Source organism: Lagopus leucura, unplaced genomic scaffold (assembly GCF_019238085.1).
Source record: "Lagopus leucura isolate 7727_CA_CO unplaced genomic scaffold, USGS_WTPT01 Super-Scaffold_739, whole genome shotgun sequence".
Lineage (NCBI taxonomy): Eukaryota > Metazoa > Chordata > Aves > Galliformes > Phasianidae > Lagopus > Lagopus leucura.
In genome coordinates this window covers 12742090-12759820 of record NW_024962255.1, presented here as the reverse complement: position 1 = coordinate 12759820, position 17731 = coordinate 12742090, and the positions used below count along the sequence as shown (strand labels likewise).

The 17731-nt window shown below is 40.0% G+C and overlaps 1 protein-coding gene across 4 annotated transcripts in view; it reads right to left on the bottom strand.

Annotated features, from left to right (window-relative positions):
* Positions 1-17120, bottom strand: part of KCNMA1 (potassium calcium-activated channel subfamily M alpha 1) — a 431920-nt gene extending 414800 nt beyond the window's left edge. For all 4 annotated transcript variants that reach the window (XM_042863223.1, XM_042863224.1, XM_042863220.1 and 1 more), the window contains exon 1: positions 16495-17120. In XM_042863223.1, the coding sequence (XP_042719157.1) occupies positions 16495-16803 (309 nt within the window). In that variant the 5' untranslated portion in view covers positions 16804-17120. The remainder of the gene's footprint in view (positions 1-16494) is intronic.
* Positions 17121-17731: the final 611 nt, after the last annotated feature.

Below are 17731 nucleotides of genomic sequence, written 5' to 3'. Positions count from 1 at the left end.
TATAAGCATTAGCCTCCAATATACATTATAAATAACTATTTCAGACCTCTTTAAAATGTGAAATATTCTGGGGTATCATCAATCTACTTCTCATGTAAACATACATAAACAGCACTAAACCCTGTCTGTAATCTGTCTTGCCAAAATTCTGCCACTAACGAGGAAATATAAAATACACTCCAGAAGCAACAGGCCTCCATGTTCCGATGTTCACCTCTGGGAAAAAAAAAAAAAAAAGAAACAATGCAATATCCAAACATGGAGTGCTAACTCCTATGTAATTTATTGCCATTCTGTGTGGGAAGCAGCAACTTCAGATAGATGAAAGAAAACAGCATTACAGAGCTAAATCCACAAACACTGCACAGAAGAATCAGGTGAGCTACACAGATTCAAAAGATGAGTGAAGAAATGGCCTGGAAAGGCACAGACGCACCAAGGAATCTTAAAAAATATGTAATAACATTTTCTTTTCACAGACCAGCTTCTACTGTAACATACACTCCTCTCATCTTACCACTTCCCTTTCTTTAAATCTAGTCTTGAGAAGCTGTGTTAAAATTTCCCAAGAGCTTATCATTCAGTAAGCATGTGAGGTGTTGCACTTGGGTCAGGGCAATCTCAGATATCTGTACAGACTGGGGAAGAACCCATTGACAGTACACTTGCAGAGATGGACTTGGGAGTCCCTTTTGGTGAATGAATATCCTGACACAGCTCACAGTGAGCGCTTACAGCTTGGAAGGTCAACTGCATCCTGGGTTGCATCAAAAGAGGGGTGGCCAGTGAAGTGAATAGCACAATTGCTCCCCTCCACTCTCCCTTCACGAGGCCCCTTCTGGAGTACTGTATCCAGGTCTGGGACCACCAGCACAAGGAATGGAGTTGTTTGAGTGGGTCCAAAGGAGGGTCATGAAAACACACAGAAGGCTGGAGCACCTCCACTATAAAGAAAGGCAGAGGGACTTGGGCTTGATCAGTATGGAAAATAGAAGGCTCTTGGAGGACCTTATTGCAGGCTTCTAGTACGTAAAGGGAGCTAATAAAAAGGAAGGAAACAGGCTTTTTACATGGACTGATAGTAATAGTTTAAAATTTTTCACTCTTGTCCTAACAGATGGAGGCGGGGGGGGGGGTTAGATGAGATGGGGGCAAGAAATTCTTTGCTCAGTGTGTTGAGTCACTGCCACAGACTGCCCAAAGAAGCTGTGGATGCTCCATCACTGGAGGTTTTCAAGGTCAGGTTGGATGGGGCCCTGGGCAGCTGGACCCGATAGGTGGCAGCCCTGCCCACGGCAGAGGGTTGGAACTGGATGGGCATTAAGGTCCCCTCCAACCCAAGCCATTCCGTGTTTCTGTGAAATTTGCCTGTTACAACATTTACGTCTCTGCTATAATAGCTATTTCAACAAATAAACCACAAAGTTCTTAACAAATCTACAATGGTAAGAAAATAGAAGATTTATTGAAAACCAATGCAACATATTAAGTGGCTGCCCACAGCTTTTACAGTCATTTGGACGCTAAATCCTTCCTTATTATTTAATTGATTTGGGGGGAGTTGTAGAATTTAACTCCACAAAGCAAGAAACATATCAAATTACTTACTCTCGCATGCTTTCTGCAATTTATTTTAGACATCAAAATGAGCATCAAGTTCATTTATCCCGATAGAGCATCGTAATACAGAAACTCCTAACTTTGGTGTAACTGTTAATAACAGATTTAGACATACATAATACACAAAAATGTATGTCTTTTATAAATACAGGATACAGCTATGTCCTAGGAATTGAAACATTCACAGAAAACAGCTAGGCTGAAAGCAGAATTTATGTATTGCATAGAACTTCAAGTTCAACAAATTTACTTATTACTCAGAAAGATCTCCTTGCAACTATAAGGATATGTCAAGATACTAAACTTGAAATTAGAATGTGAATCAAGCTTTTAATTTGCTTCAGTTGTTTTACTTTACAGTAAACAGAAAATAAATACTTTTAAGAAGAAGTTAAATATTTATATTCTGTCAGAAAAGAAGATTTTTATAAATTCAACTTTTTCCTTTCCCCAGTAAATAAAATGCAGTTGAACTGACAGTTCTTAAGCATTCCAATTTGGGCAGAACTACATTATTTATTAAAAATGAAACTCAATTCTCTCCTCTATGAAAAGTCAGCCAAGATTTATGTAATCTACGAAGGAATCTCAAATCTTTCACTCTAAGGACTGGAAATTCAAGTAAAATGAGACAAATTCATGTGAAATTGTCATCAGGCTTTTGTGCTGTGGTTCCCAAAAGGTGAAAATTACACAGTAGGAAATAAAAGTTCAAAGAAAGCAGAGGGGAAAAAAAAAAAAAAAAAAAAAAAAAAAAAAAAAAGCAGCTAAAATGAAATTTCATTTAAAGGCAGGTAATGACATTTCTTTAATCTCGATAAATATCTAACCAATCAGCTTCTAGTGTTCAAAAAAGCTCTATGCCCTATTCCCTCCACTTCTTTTAGACTCGTGCCAAAAGGCCCAAGCACCTGCTCTGTCCTCATGAAACATTTCCACAAACACTGCGCATTAGAAGTCTCCTAAAAAATATATGCTCCACAACACAGCCAATGACACAGAAATCATGCTTAACTTGTGCCATTACAGAAACAGCATGTGCATTAAAGAACATTGCCAAACTACAGACAGATACAATCCTTTAATCTCTTCCCTGCCATTTCTTTTCTAATCTAATTCAGTTCTTTGCAGTGTTTACACTGTTTACCTTTTGCATGCCTCCCAACTAAGGTAATACAATTCAATTCTTACAATCATTTTTACATTTCTATTCCCAGTGATACTATGACTGCATTGAATGTAGTGCAAAGTACTTAAAGAACAAGGTAATTTGGGCAACAAAAACATCTGCAGAGATTCTGTATTCTTCTTACAGAAATACCAGTTTCAAAACAAGACTGATTAATAGCATACTTTTGATCATTTTAATTAAGGATAATAGTTTTCCATCTAAACAGTTATACTATTATATATAGAAATGGTGACCTTTTTCAGTTCAAATAATTTCAATCCATTAATTTTCAAGCAAACACATATAGGCAGTTGCATACTTTTTATAGGATGGATTAATTGCATGCGTCTTATTAACAGCAAAAAAAATCAAGTTTATTAGCAGTACAACAGAAACAAGAAATGCAATATCACATGAACCCTTTGACTTATAAATGATGCTCTAAACAAACAGTAAATAATCCAACATGGATTATTCTTTTGTTTGTGATGTGCTACAAGTTACATACAAATTACAAGTTACATAATGCATTGTATGTTTATTCTGGCTCAGATTCTTTCACCTGTTCTCCCCTGGCACTGCTAACACTACCAGATGGGCCCATTTTAAATTTAATTAATTTGCCCTGTCTCCTAGGATTTCAAATGAGTAAAGCACTGACAAGAACCCTGATTCTTTCCTTTCTTGGTTACAGAAAAAGAACCTAGATGGAGATTTTCCTTTTAAGAACAGAATACAACATTCACAAATAAATATCTGGGGAGAACACGTGTTGTTCAAAGAAGCTAAAAATAGTACAATCAACAAGCATATGTTTCGCTGGGAACCTTCCTAGACTCTAAAAGTAACCTTATTCTTCAGAGTCAGTGTGAATTTAGGTACTCAAAAAAAAAAAAAAAAAAAAGCTACGCAACAAGCATGTTCATCAGTCTGTGTATGCACAGTGTGCACTGCATAAATTCTGCACTGCATAAATTCTGCATACCAAACTACATAGATTCCCTCCTTTTAAGTTTTCATCCCATCATTTTAATTGTTGATTCTTTCAAACAAACCCCTCAATGTGCTGCAGCTAAATTTTTGTTTCATGGAGACTTTAAAATTCTTTTATTCCCTGCTTACGCTAGTTTTAACCGCCTGCAGTTCTTTTAAAATGGCAACTGCTTTAAAGAATTTGCAAGCCACATTTCCTTAGTAACTCTAACTAAGGAGCAGGAAGCTGCTAATGAAGACTTCTGCTCATTGTTATCATCAGGAGGCTCTGCAGACGCATGGCCAAACCAATACTTTATAACCCCCTTCTCTCCTGTCACTCCTTACCACCTAAACTCAGAACGTTAGATGCATGGTGCAGAGGATAACCCCTTTGTGAAAACCAGCAATAGGACTTGACAGGAAACTGCATGGCTTTTGAATACTACAATAATAAAACAGCGTTCAGCATCTCGTTTGGGTGTTTTGAGGTTTCAAAAGGACCTTTCAAGTTGCTAAGTCCAATTTCAAATACACTATGCTCCTTGTATACAGTGGAACATTTTAAAGCACTGCTCTAGAGCTCCTGCAATGAATTTTCCCACTTGTAGAAAATACTACTAAAACCTTTCAGTCCTCTGAATTGAGCTTAAATCGTGCAGGAGATTCAACCCAGCAGAAGAATAAGTTTTGCTTCAAACATAAGTATGAAACACAGACTGGCTTACAACCAGCATTTCCACCACTCTGGAGTCTGCCTGTATAACGCATCTCTTCTGATACTAAAACATCTTCATGTCATTTCAGCTCCTGGTGTCATGTAACCACATAAGAACATCAAGTTTTCTCCTCCACAAGTCTGCTTAAAAGTGCTAACTCAAGATCATGTGACATCAAAAGCCTTAGGCCAGAAGGCAAATAGAAGCAACCTGTAATCAAGTTCTGAACAATGATTTTTCCAATACTTAAAATCAATGTAGTATTGTCTACAAAAGAATATGCACTAAACCACTAATTTAAAAATCAGTCATTTTTTAAAATAAAAATAATATCTAATATTTAAATATAGCTTGTTAGTCTTTTAAGCTATGAGAAATAAACCCAAATAAGCAAAAAAAATAACTTGGCCAAATAAAATCAAATACCCAGAAACCAATCCGAATTCAAAGACATGATGAAATCTCTAACCAACATTAACGGCTAAAGCACTACTATATTCTTCAGATATGCAATTAGCTCTAAGATGTTACAGATGAACGGCCACTTCTATCAGCTTACCAAGCACATTTTCATTTACTCATCACAATTAGGTCTATCAGTTTTTCAAAAAAACAATGTGCATTTTCTATAGGAACAATAGCCTACATTAGCCAAATTGGAATACTCTTGAAAATCCAAGCTATATTTTATAAACCAACAGGAACTACAGTTAGACATTCACCTCTGAAAAAAAGTCTGTTTCCAAGACTAAAATTTCTTGTCCCAAAGAAAAAACAATTAAATCTGAAAAATATAATGATTAAAGAAAGCCCACACTTCAAAGGTGCCTCTATCTATCTATCTATTATCTTGCTAATAAAAGAACATTTTTTTTACTGAGCTGACAGTACAAATATACAAGAGACAATCTTTTCATATTTCCAGAAGCTTCCAAGAGGAGAACTTTTACCTTTCATTGAATCTTTCCATTCCATGAAATGTTTTAAAAGTAAAAGAGCTTTCCTTTCCCCAGTTCTCACTGATGTCAAGAGAACCCTGAAAACAGTTTGAACACTAAGCTTTATCAGCTCTTATCATGGACTATGATACTTCTTTTTTTTTTCCCTAGGTCAAAGAGGCAAAACTTGCTTTAACAGACTGTCCCAAAGCAATTTCTTTTCTTCTCAGCCAGGTTACAAAATACCTTCATCCATATCAAGTCTCCAAAATTCTCATAAAATCAATAAAAAAAATAAGAGGTCATTTTGGAATATTTATACTGAAATCAATAGTTCTTTCACAGTCCAACCTGTGACATTTTAAAGCCATTATGTGTCATCCAAAGTCACAGGTCTCACCAGCACCTTTGCCAGCCAGCTGGTTCACTGCCCCATCCTCAGCATGCAGCCAACCTGGGGAAGCCGGCCAGGGCCGCAGCAGCGCAGGCACAGACAGAAGCCCAGAAGAGCAAACACAATTCCAAAAACAATGTTACAACACTGTAACAGAAAGAGCTCTCTAGAAATACAATGGTAGGTAACTGTATAGGTTGAACTGGTTTAAAATAAATTTAAAAATCTCACCTCAAAAAGAAAGGAAAGGCAGAAACTTTCCAAAAAACCTATTCTAGCATTTTTCCCTAAAAGTACAGTCTAATCAGAGACTAACTGCTATTTGCAAAAATCAAGGTCTATTAAGGGAATATCAGAGCTCCCTGCTAGCTGTCCTTCAGCAATTGTACCCTCAAGGCTAGCTCTGAGGATAGAATGTGAATGCAGCTATCAGTTGCACTGGAGCTCATCTTACTGCATGGCTTCCACTAAAGGCAATCCACTTAGCAACTCCTGAAAACCTAGAGTTTACTTTCAAAAGTACATTCATTCTTGATCTGAAATATTAAAGTAAACAAAGCCATATTCACCAAATGGACATCAAGAAATTAATATTTCCATATCTACTAGAATAAACTGTCAATTAGACTGATGCTTAATAATTAAGTCACTTCACATTTAAAACTTCTCAGTACTCACATTTCATCCAGGAAGTCCTTTCTGCCCACTAAGAGCACCCTTAAATGCTTATGCCATTTAAGGAAAAAGAGCTGCTAGGAGCTGACAATCACAACCCGTCCTCAATACAGTGAGGTCTGGGGCTCTGCTGAGAGTCTCCTCATTATCAATATAATCAAAATAACAACACAATCAAAAATATTGGAGCCAGAAAATGCTTAATTTGCTCAAGTGGATTAAATTTGTGGTTTTTTAAGTGATACATGATGCAGCTTCATAGCTTCAACAGCCATTAAATCAGATCAGATACAGTCTACAACACTTTCACTTCATATAAAGTCAGAAACTTGATGTAAACACCACACCACAGAACTCAGACACCTTCACAGGACTCATCCTGCAATCAGACATGCTCTCAGCCTAATTAGTCCTCTCTCGCCTTCTAAAGGATGCATGAACTCAGCATAAATGCTGACAACAGCCTCAAAATCTACCTACCATGATCCAAGCCTCCAACATACCCACCTCCTCAGTCGCTCAACCTGACCCACCTGCTAATACAGTGCAGCTGTATCCCAGCTGATCATTAGTGAAGGATTTTGGTAATTTGTAAACCAACAGCTTTCTTCTCTTTCTGAACCCAGTGCACGTCTGGAGTAATTTCTGCCATACCCTTGAGCTATTTCAGAAATAAATATACCTGTTACAAAACTGAATGTTCTATTTCTCCATGCACATAAAGCAAACAGACAAGTCCTTGAAATTCTGGATTTTCTTTGTTGCTTAATTAAAAAAAAAAAAAACACTTCACCCAAAATGTTTAAGTATTTCCTTCTACAAACCATGAATGAAAATGCATTCTTTCATTCAACCACTCCTTAATAAGAAAGGAATGCTTCTGAATAAACCTTCTCCAGTCAATAGTAAGACTGCGTTTTACTTTTCTACACAGCTAACACAGGAATAAAACTAAGGCCTATTCATTAAGCCACCGGTTCTTCTCACCTTAAAGAAAGCAAGCCCAAAGACAAGTAATCACATGTACAGTCACCAAAAGCAAAAGTTTATATACAGCCTTATTAAAATAACTGTAGACATAGAAACCTGTTCTGATTACTCCCAAGTTTCAATATGGGAGCATTAAAAACCCATTTCTTACTTATTTTTTATTTGAGCAAGATCTAAAAGAAACAACGTAATAAAATTGGTATTTTTGTTTAGAGAATATGTATTGACCTCTTAGGAAAAGAAAATTAAAATTAGAGTATTAGATGATAACGCAAGAGATACTGCTGCTTTAACGAGCTTTAAGACTGCATAACTTCACAAACAATGAAGCCAAGAGATTAGCTAGATCCTATTCAGCTTGAAGTCCAGGATACACTGTAAGGTCAACATCAGAAAATAAATAAATAAATAAATAAAATTCAAGAATAGGCTAACAATGAATCTTTCTAAAAACATCTGAAATTATCAATATCTCTGAAATAAAACTCCTTAGTAAGATCTTAAATACATATTCTGGTGTCTAAACAACTGTTCTGGGGAAGCATTGACTTCAATTTCACATACTAAACCTAAAGAGCTGCTGTGAGTTTTCTTTAAAAACTACACACTACTTAATAACATCAATTGGAAATCAGAAGAATTATATTTTTTTTCCTTCTGCTCCTGGAATTACATCTTATCATTCAACTCAAGGATATCAATGTTTTCCTATAGTACATATCATTTAAGTTAATATTGAATTGTTATCATTTAAATAGTCCAAGCAGAGACAAACACTTTGGGCAGCATTTTCCACTTTCAGAAAATGAAAAATTCATTATATTCTAGGGACACATTCCAGTGAAGCAAACAGCAAAATTGAACTGTGAGTATTTATTGATTTTATTTTACTATTATTTTTTAGGAACAACAGATACAGAATATGAATTCTTGTACTACTCATGAAAAGACAACATAACAACAAATTACACCTATATGGAGGAGCAGAGGAGATAAAGTAGCACTTAGGTCAAATTTTGAATGGCTTTATCCCAAAAACCAGACTCTCTCCCAGTCAAAGATATAACTCCTTAACAATATGTTTTACATCTCCCTGTAAAATCACAACAAAGCAAATGCTCACCCTTATCCCATTGCAGAAAAAATAAAACTATGGTAAAGGACTCAAGAAAACAAGAATAGATTTCTCCTGAAAGCCTTAAGTAATATGAAAATTGTGTAAACATACAAACCTGTACAACGTTTCTCATGCTGATGGAGTCAGAAGACTAGATACAAATGTATTGGAAACAGAAGAAAATCAACACAAGAAGTTGGTGAAAACTTCCCACCTGGTACAATCAACTTATCAGGAGTGTATAACTAAAACATTAAAAAAAATTCCTTTATGCTCAAAAACATTTGCACCACATAGAAACATACTATTCTGCTAACTAGCTAGTTCTTTTCTTCCAAGTGATAAAAAGAAAAAGGCAGAAAAAGGTTTCTTTCCTTCAGTCCTTAAAACTCAAGTAGAGTTTATCAGCTTCCTTACAAAACAGTATTTATAGTAGGATAACCTAGGAAACATAAAACACAATATTGACTTGTTGATTGGCAAATGCACTATCAAGAAGTGACAGTGAATCACTTGTAGCTAGAGGATTCACCAGGATATCTGAAAGCATCTGAAGTGTTCTACTGCTCCATACTAGCTATGATCTTTATAGGTCAAAGAAGCTAATAACCTGTTTCAAATAATTTATGTCCAGCAGAATACCAGTGCATAATCACAAGTGAGTTTAATAGAATTCACAATGCAAAAAAAAAACCCTGCAAAATGCTTAAACAAAAATCAGACTACAATTATTCCATTTTTGTAATACATAGGTCATTACTTGCAAATAGTTTTTTTTAAAAGACACATCTATAATGTTTACCCTAAACTTAAAGCAGAAAATAAATCCAGCAGCAATAGTGCTAAAGTTAATTCATCATTAATAGCACATTTAGAGTGAGTCACCTTTTCAGTTTAAAAAGTAAAAGATACCACATTACATAAAAATCTAGAAGATAACATGAAATAAATGAAACAGAGAAAAAAAAAAAAAAAAGAAAATGGTATATTTAGTCAGCACTTGCTTGGACAAAAGGAAACAAACCTGTATTACAAATTTATTCCTCAGTATATAAAAATCAATAAAAACGCAGCACAGTAGAGCTATATCTAACAGTTATAGTGACAAGCTTCTCAAACTCGAGCTCAGTTGTTTTGGTACATTACAATTGTTTATTATGTTACAGCACTTCTCAGCCTTCTGGCTTGGTAATGAGATGTCTTTTTTTATCCACTTTATGTTAGCGGTTCTGATACCTGTGCATCTGTATAACGGAGGTGGTGACGCTAAGCATGTGCAAAAGGATTTCCAGGACTGCACATCCCCTGCAGAACTCGTCTGCAGGCGAGCCATGGAGCAAAAGACCTTTGTCGGTTCAATCAAATGCACACTGCCTCCCTAAGAAACACACAGTGTTTGTCCATGCACATCAGTTTGCAGGAGAGATGCCATGATACTGCCAAAAGTTCAAGCACACAAGTTTTTACTTTCAAGAGCAGTGGGGCTGAATGGAGGTGTGGTCTTAACTGGAATGGAAGCATACCTCATGTGATTTTTAAATACTGTTTCTAACGTTGAAATTCCAGATGTAATAGCCACAAGCCAAGTAAATATATGTCTCTACAATAAAAGAAAAAAGTTCTTCAAAGCTTAAAATTTTAACATAAGAATTGTTTGGGAAAAAAAAATCTGATTCATCTAGAACACTGTGAGCATCAAGGCCTGAGTCCAAACTAATGAAGTTATTAAGATTGTCTCCCTCTATTTCAACAGGCTTTGGATAACGCTCTCAGTGTTTCTGTAGCTCTCAAGCTCACAAATATATGCAATATATCATCTCAAAGCAAACTGAGCTCAACACATGTCAGTGACAGCACATTCATTTAAACAGAACTATGCATACTATATATGGGAATAAATTGTTCCTTTCAAAGATGCAAACCCAACGTATTCACACACTATTAATACCACCAGGATTCAAAATGGGTGTTTTCTGACCAATACATCTCTGCCAGGCATGGAAGATAAGTATCTTCTTTTTTCATTTATTTGTACAGCTATATTATTGGCAAAAGAACTAACAGAAACTTCTGCTACAGTGCCACCTTCTCTTATCAGCTAAGACAATCTATCTGCTATAGAAAGCATACTTGCACTTAAAAACCCATGGGTCAAATCTGGGACTCTGTACCTAGCCCTGCGTGAAGTTGGTATAAGCTTTACTCCAGCTTTGTGATCTCATAGGGTTTAGCACTCCACACGGTGGGAGCAAGAGTCAGGCTGTAAGCATCCAAACCCAATAGAGAAACACAGCATTTTGTGATAGTATTGTCATTTGCAGTCTCTTTTGTCACTGAAATGATACATGGGAGAGAAAAAATACATTTTCAACAATTAATATCCACACACGTAATGCTCCAGCAATCTTTCCCTCAGAAAAATTCTATCTGAGCTGTATGTACTTTATAGACTTCCCACTGAAAAACTGATGATCTTCATATATGTAAAATTCATCATTATAAGCAATGTCAGTAAGTATGCCTAATAGAACACCAAGAGGACACCTCATCTCCTAAATTATTCCAAAATTATTTTATTCTTCCATCTCGCTAACTCCTCTGGAACTTCTGTCCTACCATTTAACACTAGAACGCTTCACTGCCTCTGAATTAGAGCTTGATCTTGCAGAAGTCACCAGCCAACCCTGAAATTCACCTAAACTTTCATCAATGAGAGCAGGATTCCACAGAGCAGCAGAGCCAATCTCCGCAAGTCCCCCTGGGGGGACCAGTGACCATTGTTCTGCATTTTGCCTGCTGACTAGAGATTAACGCTGCCACTGCTTAAGATTCGTCCCAGGAAGGACACTCAATGACTAAGATTCACAATCCACTTTCTTGTAATAGTACAACACAGACACGGAACATCATTGCTTTTCTAATTATAATCATTAGATCCTGTCCCTGCAGAGCTTATACTTAGAAACACTGCTCACAAAATTTTCAGTGTCTCTGTATCTGGGACTGTAAATTGTCCTCATTCCGCATTCAGAAATCCCACAGCTTCAAAACTGAGTATGTAGATCACTGTTATTAAAAAGCTTTTTATTCCCTATTGCAGGCATTTCTTATGTTGTGCTAAACTGCAAAAAATTGTGAAATCTAATGGTTTCCAACCAGCACCTACAAATTTGCAAATGTGTGAGAGTTGCAAATTTTCTGAGCACAGATTTTCTTCTTAAATGTATGCTTTGCAAAACCTTGAGAATAAGTATTACACTGCATCAAAATAACATTTCTGTCGAGATTGTTAGGTTTACAGCTTAAATCCTTGTCCATACATTTTCTTTTCCGCATACATAACCAATTTGATCATGTCTTTGTAAAATGTGAAATCCATTACTAGCTCTAGAGAGCTGAAAGTGCTTCCTATTTCACAGCAGACCAGCAGCTTGGCACAGAGCTGCACACCCCTCTCCACATTGCTGCCTCCTCCACTTATCCCAACACCATCTGCACAGAGCCACCAGCTCCCCTTTTCCCAGCCCTTGTCCCTTGTGCCACGCCATGTCCCAGCTGGCCACCTGTGTGGCAGGACACCCGCAGAGCACTTAAACACAGACCACCTGACAGCCATGGGAGGGTAATGATCCTGTTTTGTGATGCCAATCAAGCATGTGACAGAAGGGCATAACGCTTCGCAGCCCACTGCTAACCTCTTGAGCTCCCAGTTGTTCATCACCTTCTGCTCTTTGAGGGAGTCCAAGTGAGGTTTCCACATGCAGATTTAAGTGGAGACATCTCCTACATTGTGTATTCTACTTTTCTGAGTAGATGGTGCCTTGCTTTGTGTTTGTCTCTTCAGTTTTATTTGAAGATTTATTCAAGTACTGCTAGGAAATCAACCAACTTGGCTATATGAGAGGCAGTGTGGTAGAAGCACTTCTTGTTTTAAGGAAATTAGAAATTAATGTTCCAGGGCTCGCAGGCCTTGATGAAAATTCTTAACTTCTCTTAACTCATGAAAAAGTTCAGCAAATATTGTAGTAGTAAAATTTATATTTTTCTACTGAAAACAAACAGGAATATTGGTCAGTTTCTATTGGCCCAGTCTAGCACTCTGTAGTTTATTAAATTTCCAAAATATGCAGTCTATCACAGGAAACTGCTGCAGCTTGTCACTGCAGACCAGCAATTGCCATCTATAATTGTGGGATTCATTTGATACATAGAGGAGTCCTGGATTCTGTGGAGGAAACACTGAAATACAAATGTACACACAGTGACAAAGACACCCCAAGGAGTAGGGGCACAGGGTCCAGCCCATCCCTCTTCATAAGGAGACAGCCCACACTCTCTGCACAGCCAAGGAATGGTGTGCCCCAGATCTGGCCTTTCACATTCCACAGCACCACTTTCTTGTTTATGAGTTCATTCAAAGCCAACACTGAGCATCACATAATGTTTATGAAATGTAAATTGCCTTTCAGGAGTACACAAAATGCAGTCACAGATCCATAAAATCAAAAGATTACAAATTGTATTGCAATATTTAGTTACTCTGTGTAACTGTGTACATCACTGTGAATATTTACTTTCTTTTTCTATATTTTTCCAGAAACAAGACCAACTAACAGCGTTGCTCAGAATCCTTTGAATGGAAATCTCACGTGCTACCTGTTGTGTAAATACACAAACAGGAATGAGCCCATCACGGGGCAAACAAAAGGCAAACAAAAGACAAGTTGTTTAACAAAGTCTTCTCTTAAAATGTGCATGTAAACGCTATAGAAAAAATATTCATCATTTGCTATATCTTTCCAAAACCACTGTAGCTAACTTTGTGAAAATTACATGTAAAATTATAAACCAAATTGAATACAATAAAACAAGGGCTTCAATTGCAATGGTTCATATTACATGAAATACTGACAACACATGTCAAGATTTACATTTTTCTTTTCCTCAGACTTTAACTAGTGTAATCTCACAAAGGAAGCATAGAGCATACAAATCCTGTAAATTCAGCAATCACTGTTAGTACATGATTAATATTAATGTTCTATTAGTGTACGGTGACATAAATATGGAGTTTCAAGGAGCAGTGTTTATCATTCTGTCACCAAAAGTTTTTGTATTCTCAACTTATAATACCTTGACTTTATCTCCACAAAAATGAAAACTACATATTGGAATTTCATACCACAAAGTGTTAAACAGCTTTGTGCCACAATTTTAAATTCCAACCTTAAATTTAATGAGTTGAGGAGAGAAAAAGTTCTAAGTCCTTCCATGCAGCCATTAAAAAGGCTCACATTCACCAAATAAAGTTGACAATCACTGATAATTCTGAGGAATGTAATGTTGAGATCAAAACATAGCAGGAAGAAAATTGAAGTTTTTTGCAGTGCCTTGCAGTAACTCATATGGACATAGGTGTTAGGATAGCAATTCTGTGCTCTTTTTAGTATATATGAGTTATCCAGCAAGAAGCCAGAGACACAGACACGAGAAAGATTTCTTTCCACTCACTCACTGATATCACTCTATGCAGTGGCTGAGAGGATGCTGGCAAGCCAGCTCTGCTGCAACCTGTGGAGCAGCACAAGAGGAGCAGAGGGAAGGATAGGTCCTAACACAGAGAAAATTTCTTCAGTTCCACAGCAGGAGGAGCTGCTTCTTGTGAAATGGCCCTCACTAGCAGATCCAATACAGTTGACATAGCATGTGTGTGCTTTTGCATTTTTCACCTGCAACTCAGGCAGCCCATCCCAAGTTACCATGTGTCACAAAGCGTGTGCTTGGTAACAGCAAAGTTTAAGGCACTTCTGGACCTTCCTTCCTCCTTAATACCCTAACTGGTAAAAATAGCGTTCTCCATTAATTAGTTACTCCTTACCCACACAGAATTCCCCCAGATTAACCATTTTAGCCTGGAAGGAATGCACAATCAGTCCATGCCAGTTCTTGCTCACTAGAGACTTGGAAACCTTTACTAGCATACCAGACACAACCTAAAAGGAGACATCTATCTCCCCCTGCCTGCAAAGCCCTCTCTCCTCTTGCCCCAGGGACGCTCATGGCCATAGCAGCTCCTCCAGGTCTCACATATGTGAAACACTCTGATTTTGCAACCCCACACAAGTGCCATCTGTCAAATCACTCAGACTGTAAGAGTCAGAACCCCTTAACAACATCTGTTATTTAACTAATAGATACATATAGCCCAAAAGATTTTAAAGACAATTTAGATATGCTTCTCTGTACTGAATAAGAGCTGAACTATCTGCTTGAACTATATCCTAACAATGGGCTGTTGGACCAACAAGACCCACCAGGACATTACGTTTAGAAACTCTGCACAGAAGCATCTTCACTCCACTTTTAATTCTCTCAAGGAAAGAAGCAGTTGTCAATGACCTGTAGGATTTTCTTTTCCTTCAGAATCCCCTTTGCAGCTTTGTCTCATCACACAGAGAATACTAAATACACACAAAAGAAACTGAGCATAATTCTAAAATACACCACCACTTGAAAATTGCCTTGTAGGAAATGGTACTTTACAAGACATGTGAATTATCACAAATGCATTTGAGCTTTGTCATCACACCTGGCTAACAGCTCTCTGAAAAAGTTTGGGTTTGGTTTTGTACAGATTAAAACATGTCTACAAAGAAATGATACAGCCTGGGAGGTTTCCTACAGCCTAAGGCCAAGTTAAAAGCTTCTATTTACGCTCCATCTCTCGCACTCCCTTCTTCCATAGATAGGCCCAATTCCTTGCAAGTGATCCACCTTACAATGGCAGAAGAGGGACTCTCTGAGACTCCAAGGCACTCACTGAGCTCATGGTGAGCAAAGTGGGAGCTGCTTGCACCACAGCTTTGGTGCTGATTCCCATAGGTGCTGGATGCTGTGAGGAGCCTTATGGAGTTTGCTTCAAGGGGAGGAGACAGGAGAAAGGGGAAGACAGCTCACTGTACGTCAAAGCAAACCAGCAACCTAGCAACCATATATTAAAAGGTGTGTGTGTTTTTGTGGGTGTCCGTGTGCCAGGAATAACTGAAGCAGATATTATTCCATTTGTAATCCAAAAAATGTGAAAAGGGAAGGGGAGAAACTCCAGCTGCTGGTCTATTTTGGGGTCTGTCAAAATCCCATACAAAATACAGAGTCTTAACACTTTCTATCCCATTTGTCTTAAACAAATATGAAAGCCTGGACCTAGGTGAGATCTCAGCCTTGGCCTGATGGAGACCTTGAGAGCAGAAGCCAACCTTACTGCACGTACTGCAATTTCTTCCTGCCGGTAATAGGCAAAAACGCAAAAGGTCACTTCCAAGATATCACAATTAGGTTAGAGAAATGTGATCTAGTGCCTTACTTATGAATGTACTCCAGCAGATACTCACACCTCTAAATACTTACACCTAATTTCTGAAACAGAAGCGTGAGAGATGAGAATCTAGAGTCGTGCAGAACTAGCCTTAGAAAGACTAACTGGAACAAGAAGTTCACCTCGTTAATTTTGCCGAAGTTTCCCACACAGCGAACGAAGGGCTCACTCCACACAACGAGCACCATCGCCCGTCAGCCACGCGCGGCCCCGGCGGTGCGTACAACTTCTGAACCGCGCCGTCCCAGCGCGCTACCACTTCGGTGTCCCCAGAGCCGTGTCTCCATGTGGGCGAGGGGAGCCGGGGTCACCTCTCGGGTCTCGCCCACCTCCGCCAGCTTCGCTCCCCGTGTCGCAGCCCCATGCGGCCCTGCAGAGCAGGCACGGCGCTGCCGCCCACCCGCTCACCCACCCGCAGCTCCGTGGCACTCCCGCACCACCGAGAGCTGTCCCGGGCAGAGGCTGAGCTCCGCTCCTCCTCACCGCCACACCGCCACCGGGAAAAGAAGGGAAGGGGAGTTACCTTGTTTTTGACCCCGCAGTGGCAGCAGACAGTCCACAGGTACTTGAGGGTCCTCCACAGCAGGATGATAAACAGTCCCCCAAAGAAAGTGACCATGGATGAGGCGAGGAAAGCCCACCACATGCGCTGTCCGCGGCTATCGCAGGGCACCTCCATGGTCACCGGGATGATGAGCGCATCCATCTTGGGCACATTGACGGGGGAGGAGGACGAGTCTGTGTTGAGATTGTTGGCGTTGATATTGTTACTCATTCTAATGCCGCCGCCGCTGCCGCCCGGGTAGGAGCCGCCGCCGCTGCCATTTGCCATAGCTAACAGCGAGCCGGGCGCGCAGGGGCTGCCGAGAGCTCCTCCCGCCGCCAGCGCCCCCCAAAAAGCCCATCACCAGCCATATTGCTGCCGCCGCTCAGCGGGAAAGGGGAAATAACGGGAGGGAGAACAAAAAGCCAAATCAAAACAAACAAACAAACAAAAAATAATCGAGAAAGAAAAGCGACCGCCGCAATCCCCGGTCCCTTCTCGGGAGCCGGCAGGCCGGTGAATTCCGAGCGTCCTCCTTGCGCGGCGTAAATAATAGCAATAAAAATAATAAAAAATAATAATAATAACGGCAAGGTAGTCCGCTCCTCAGCTTCCCACCCCTTCCTTCTCCCGCATACGCAGCCCCCGCCCGCCCACCCCCGAAAAAATCATCCACCACCACCGCCACACGCCGATGCCGCCGAGCGTTGCTCCGAGATCCCCAGCGCTGCGAGCCCGCTGCCGCCGCGGGGATCGCTCGGCCTCCGCCGCGGATCTTCCCGGAGGTGCTCTCTTATTATTGTTTTTAGTCTTTAACTTGTTATTAGCGATACTCAGTCCCCCCCCGCGCACCCTCCTCCTCCTCCTCCTCCTCTTCCAAGTCCAGCCCCTTCCTCTCCTCTTCCCCCCGCGGTGCCGGCAGCAGCCTCCTGTGGCTCCTAATTCATCCTCCGCTGGCCCATCTGCGCGGGCGCTGCCGCCGCCGCCTCCTCGCCCATCCTTCGGGAGCTCGCTCCAGGGCGCAGGCTGCCGCTTCTCACGCTGTTGCTCCCACTCGCGCAGAGGCGCCGCCGGCTCCCGCCCCTCCTCCTCGCGCGCCGCCGGGGGACGCGCTCCGCAGGAGGGTGCGGTGCGGGACGGCCCGGGACGCCGCGTGCGCCGAGGGGGCGCCGGCTCAGACGGCTCTGCGGCTCCCCATGGGGCCGCCGGGTCCCGC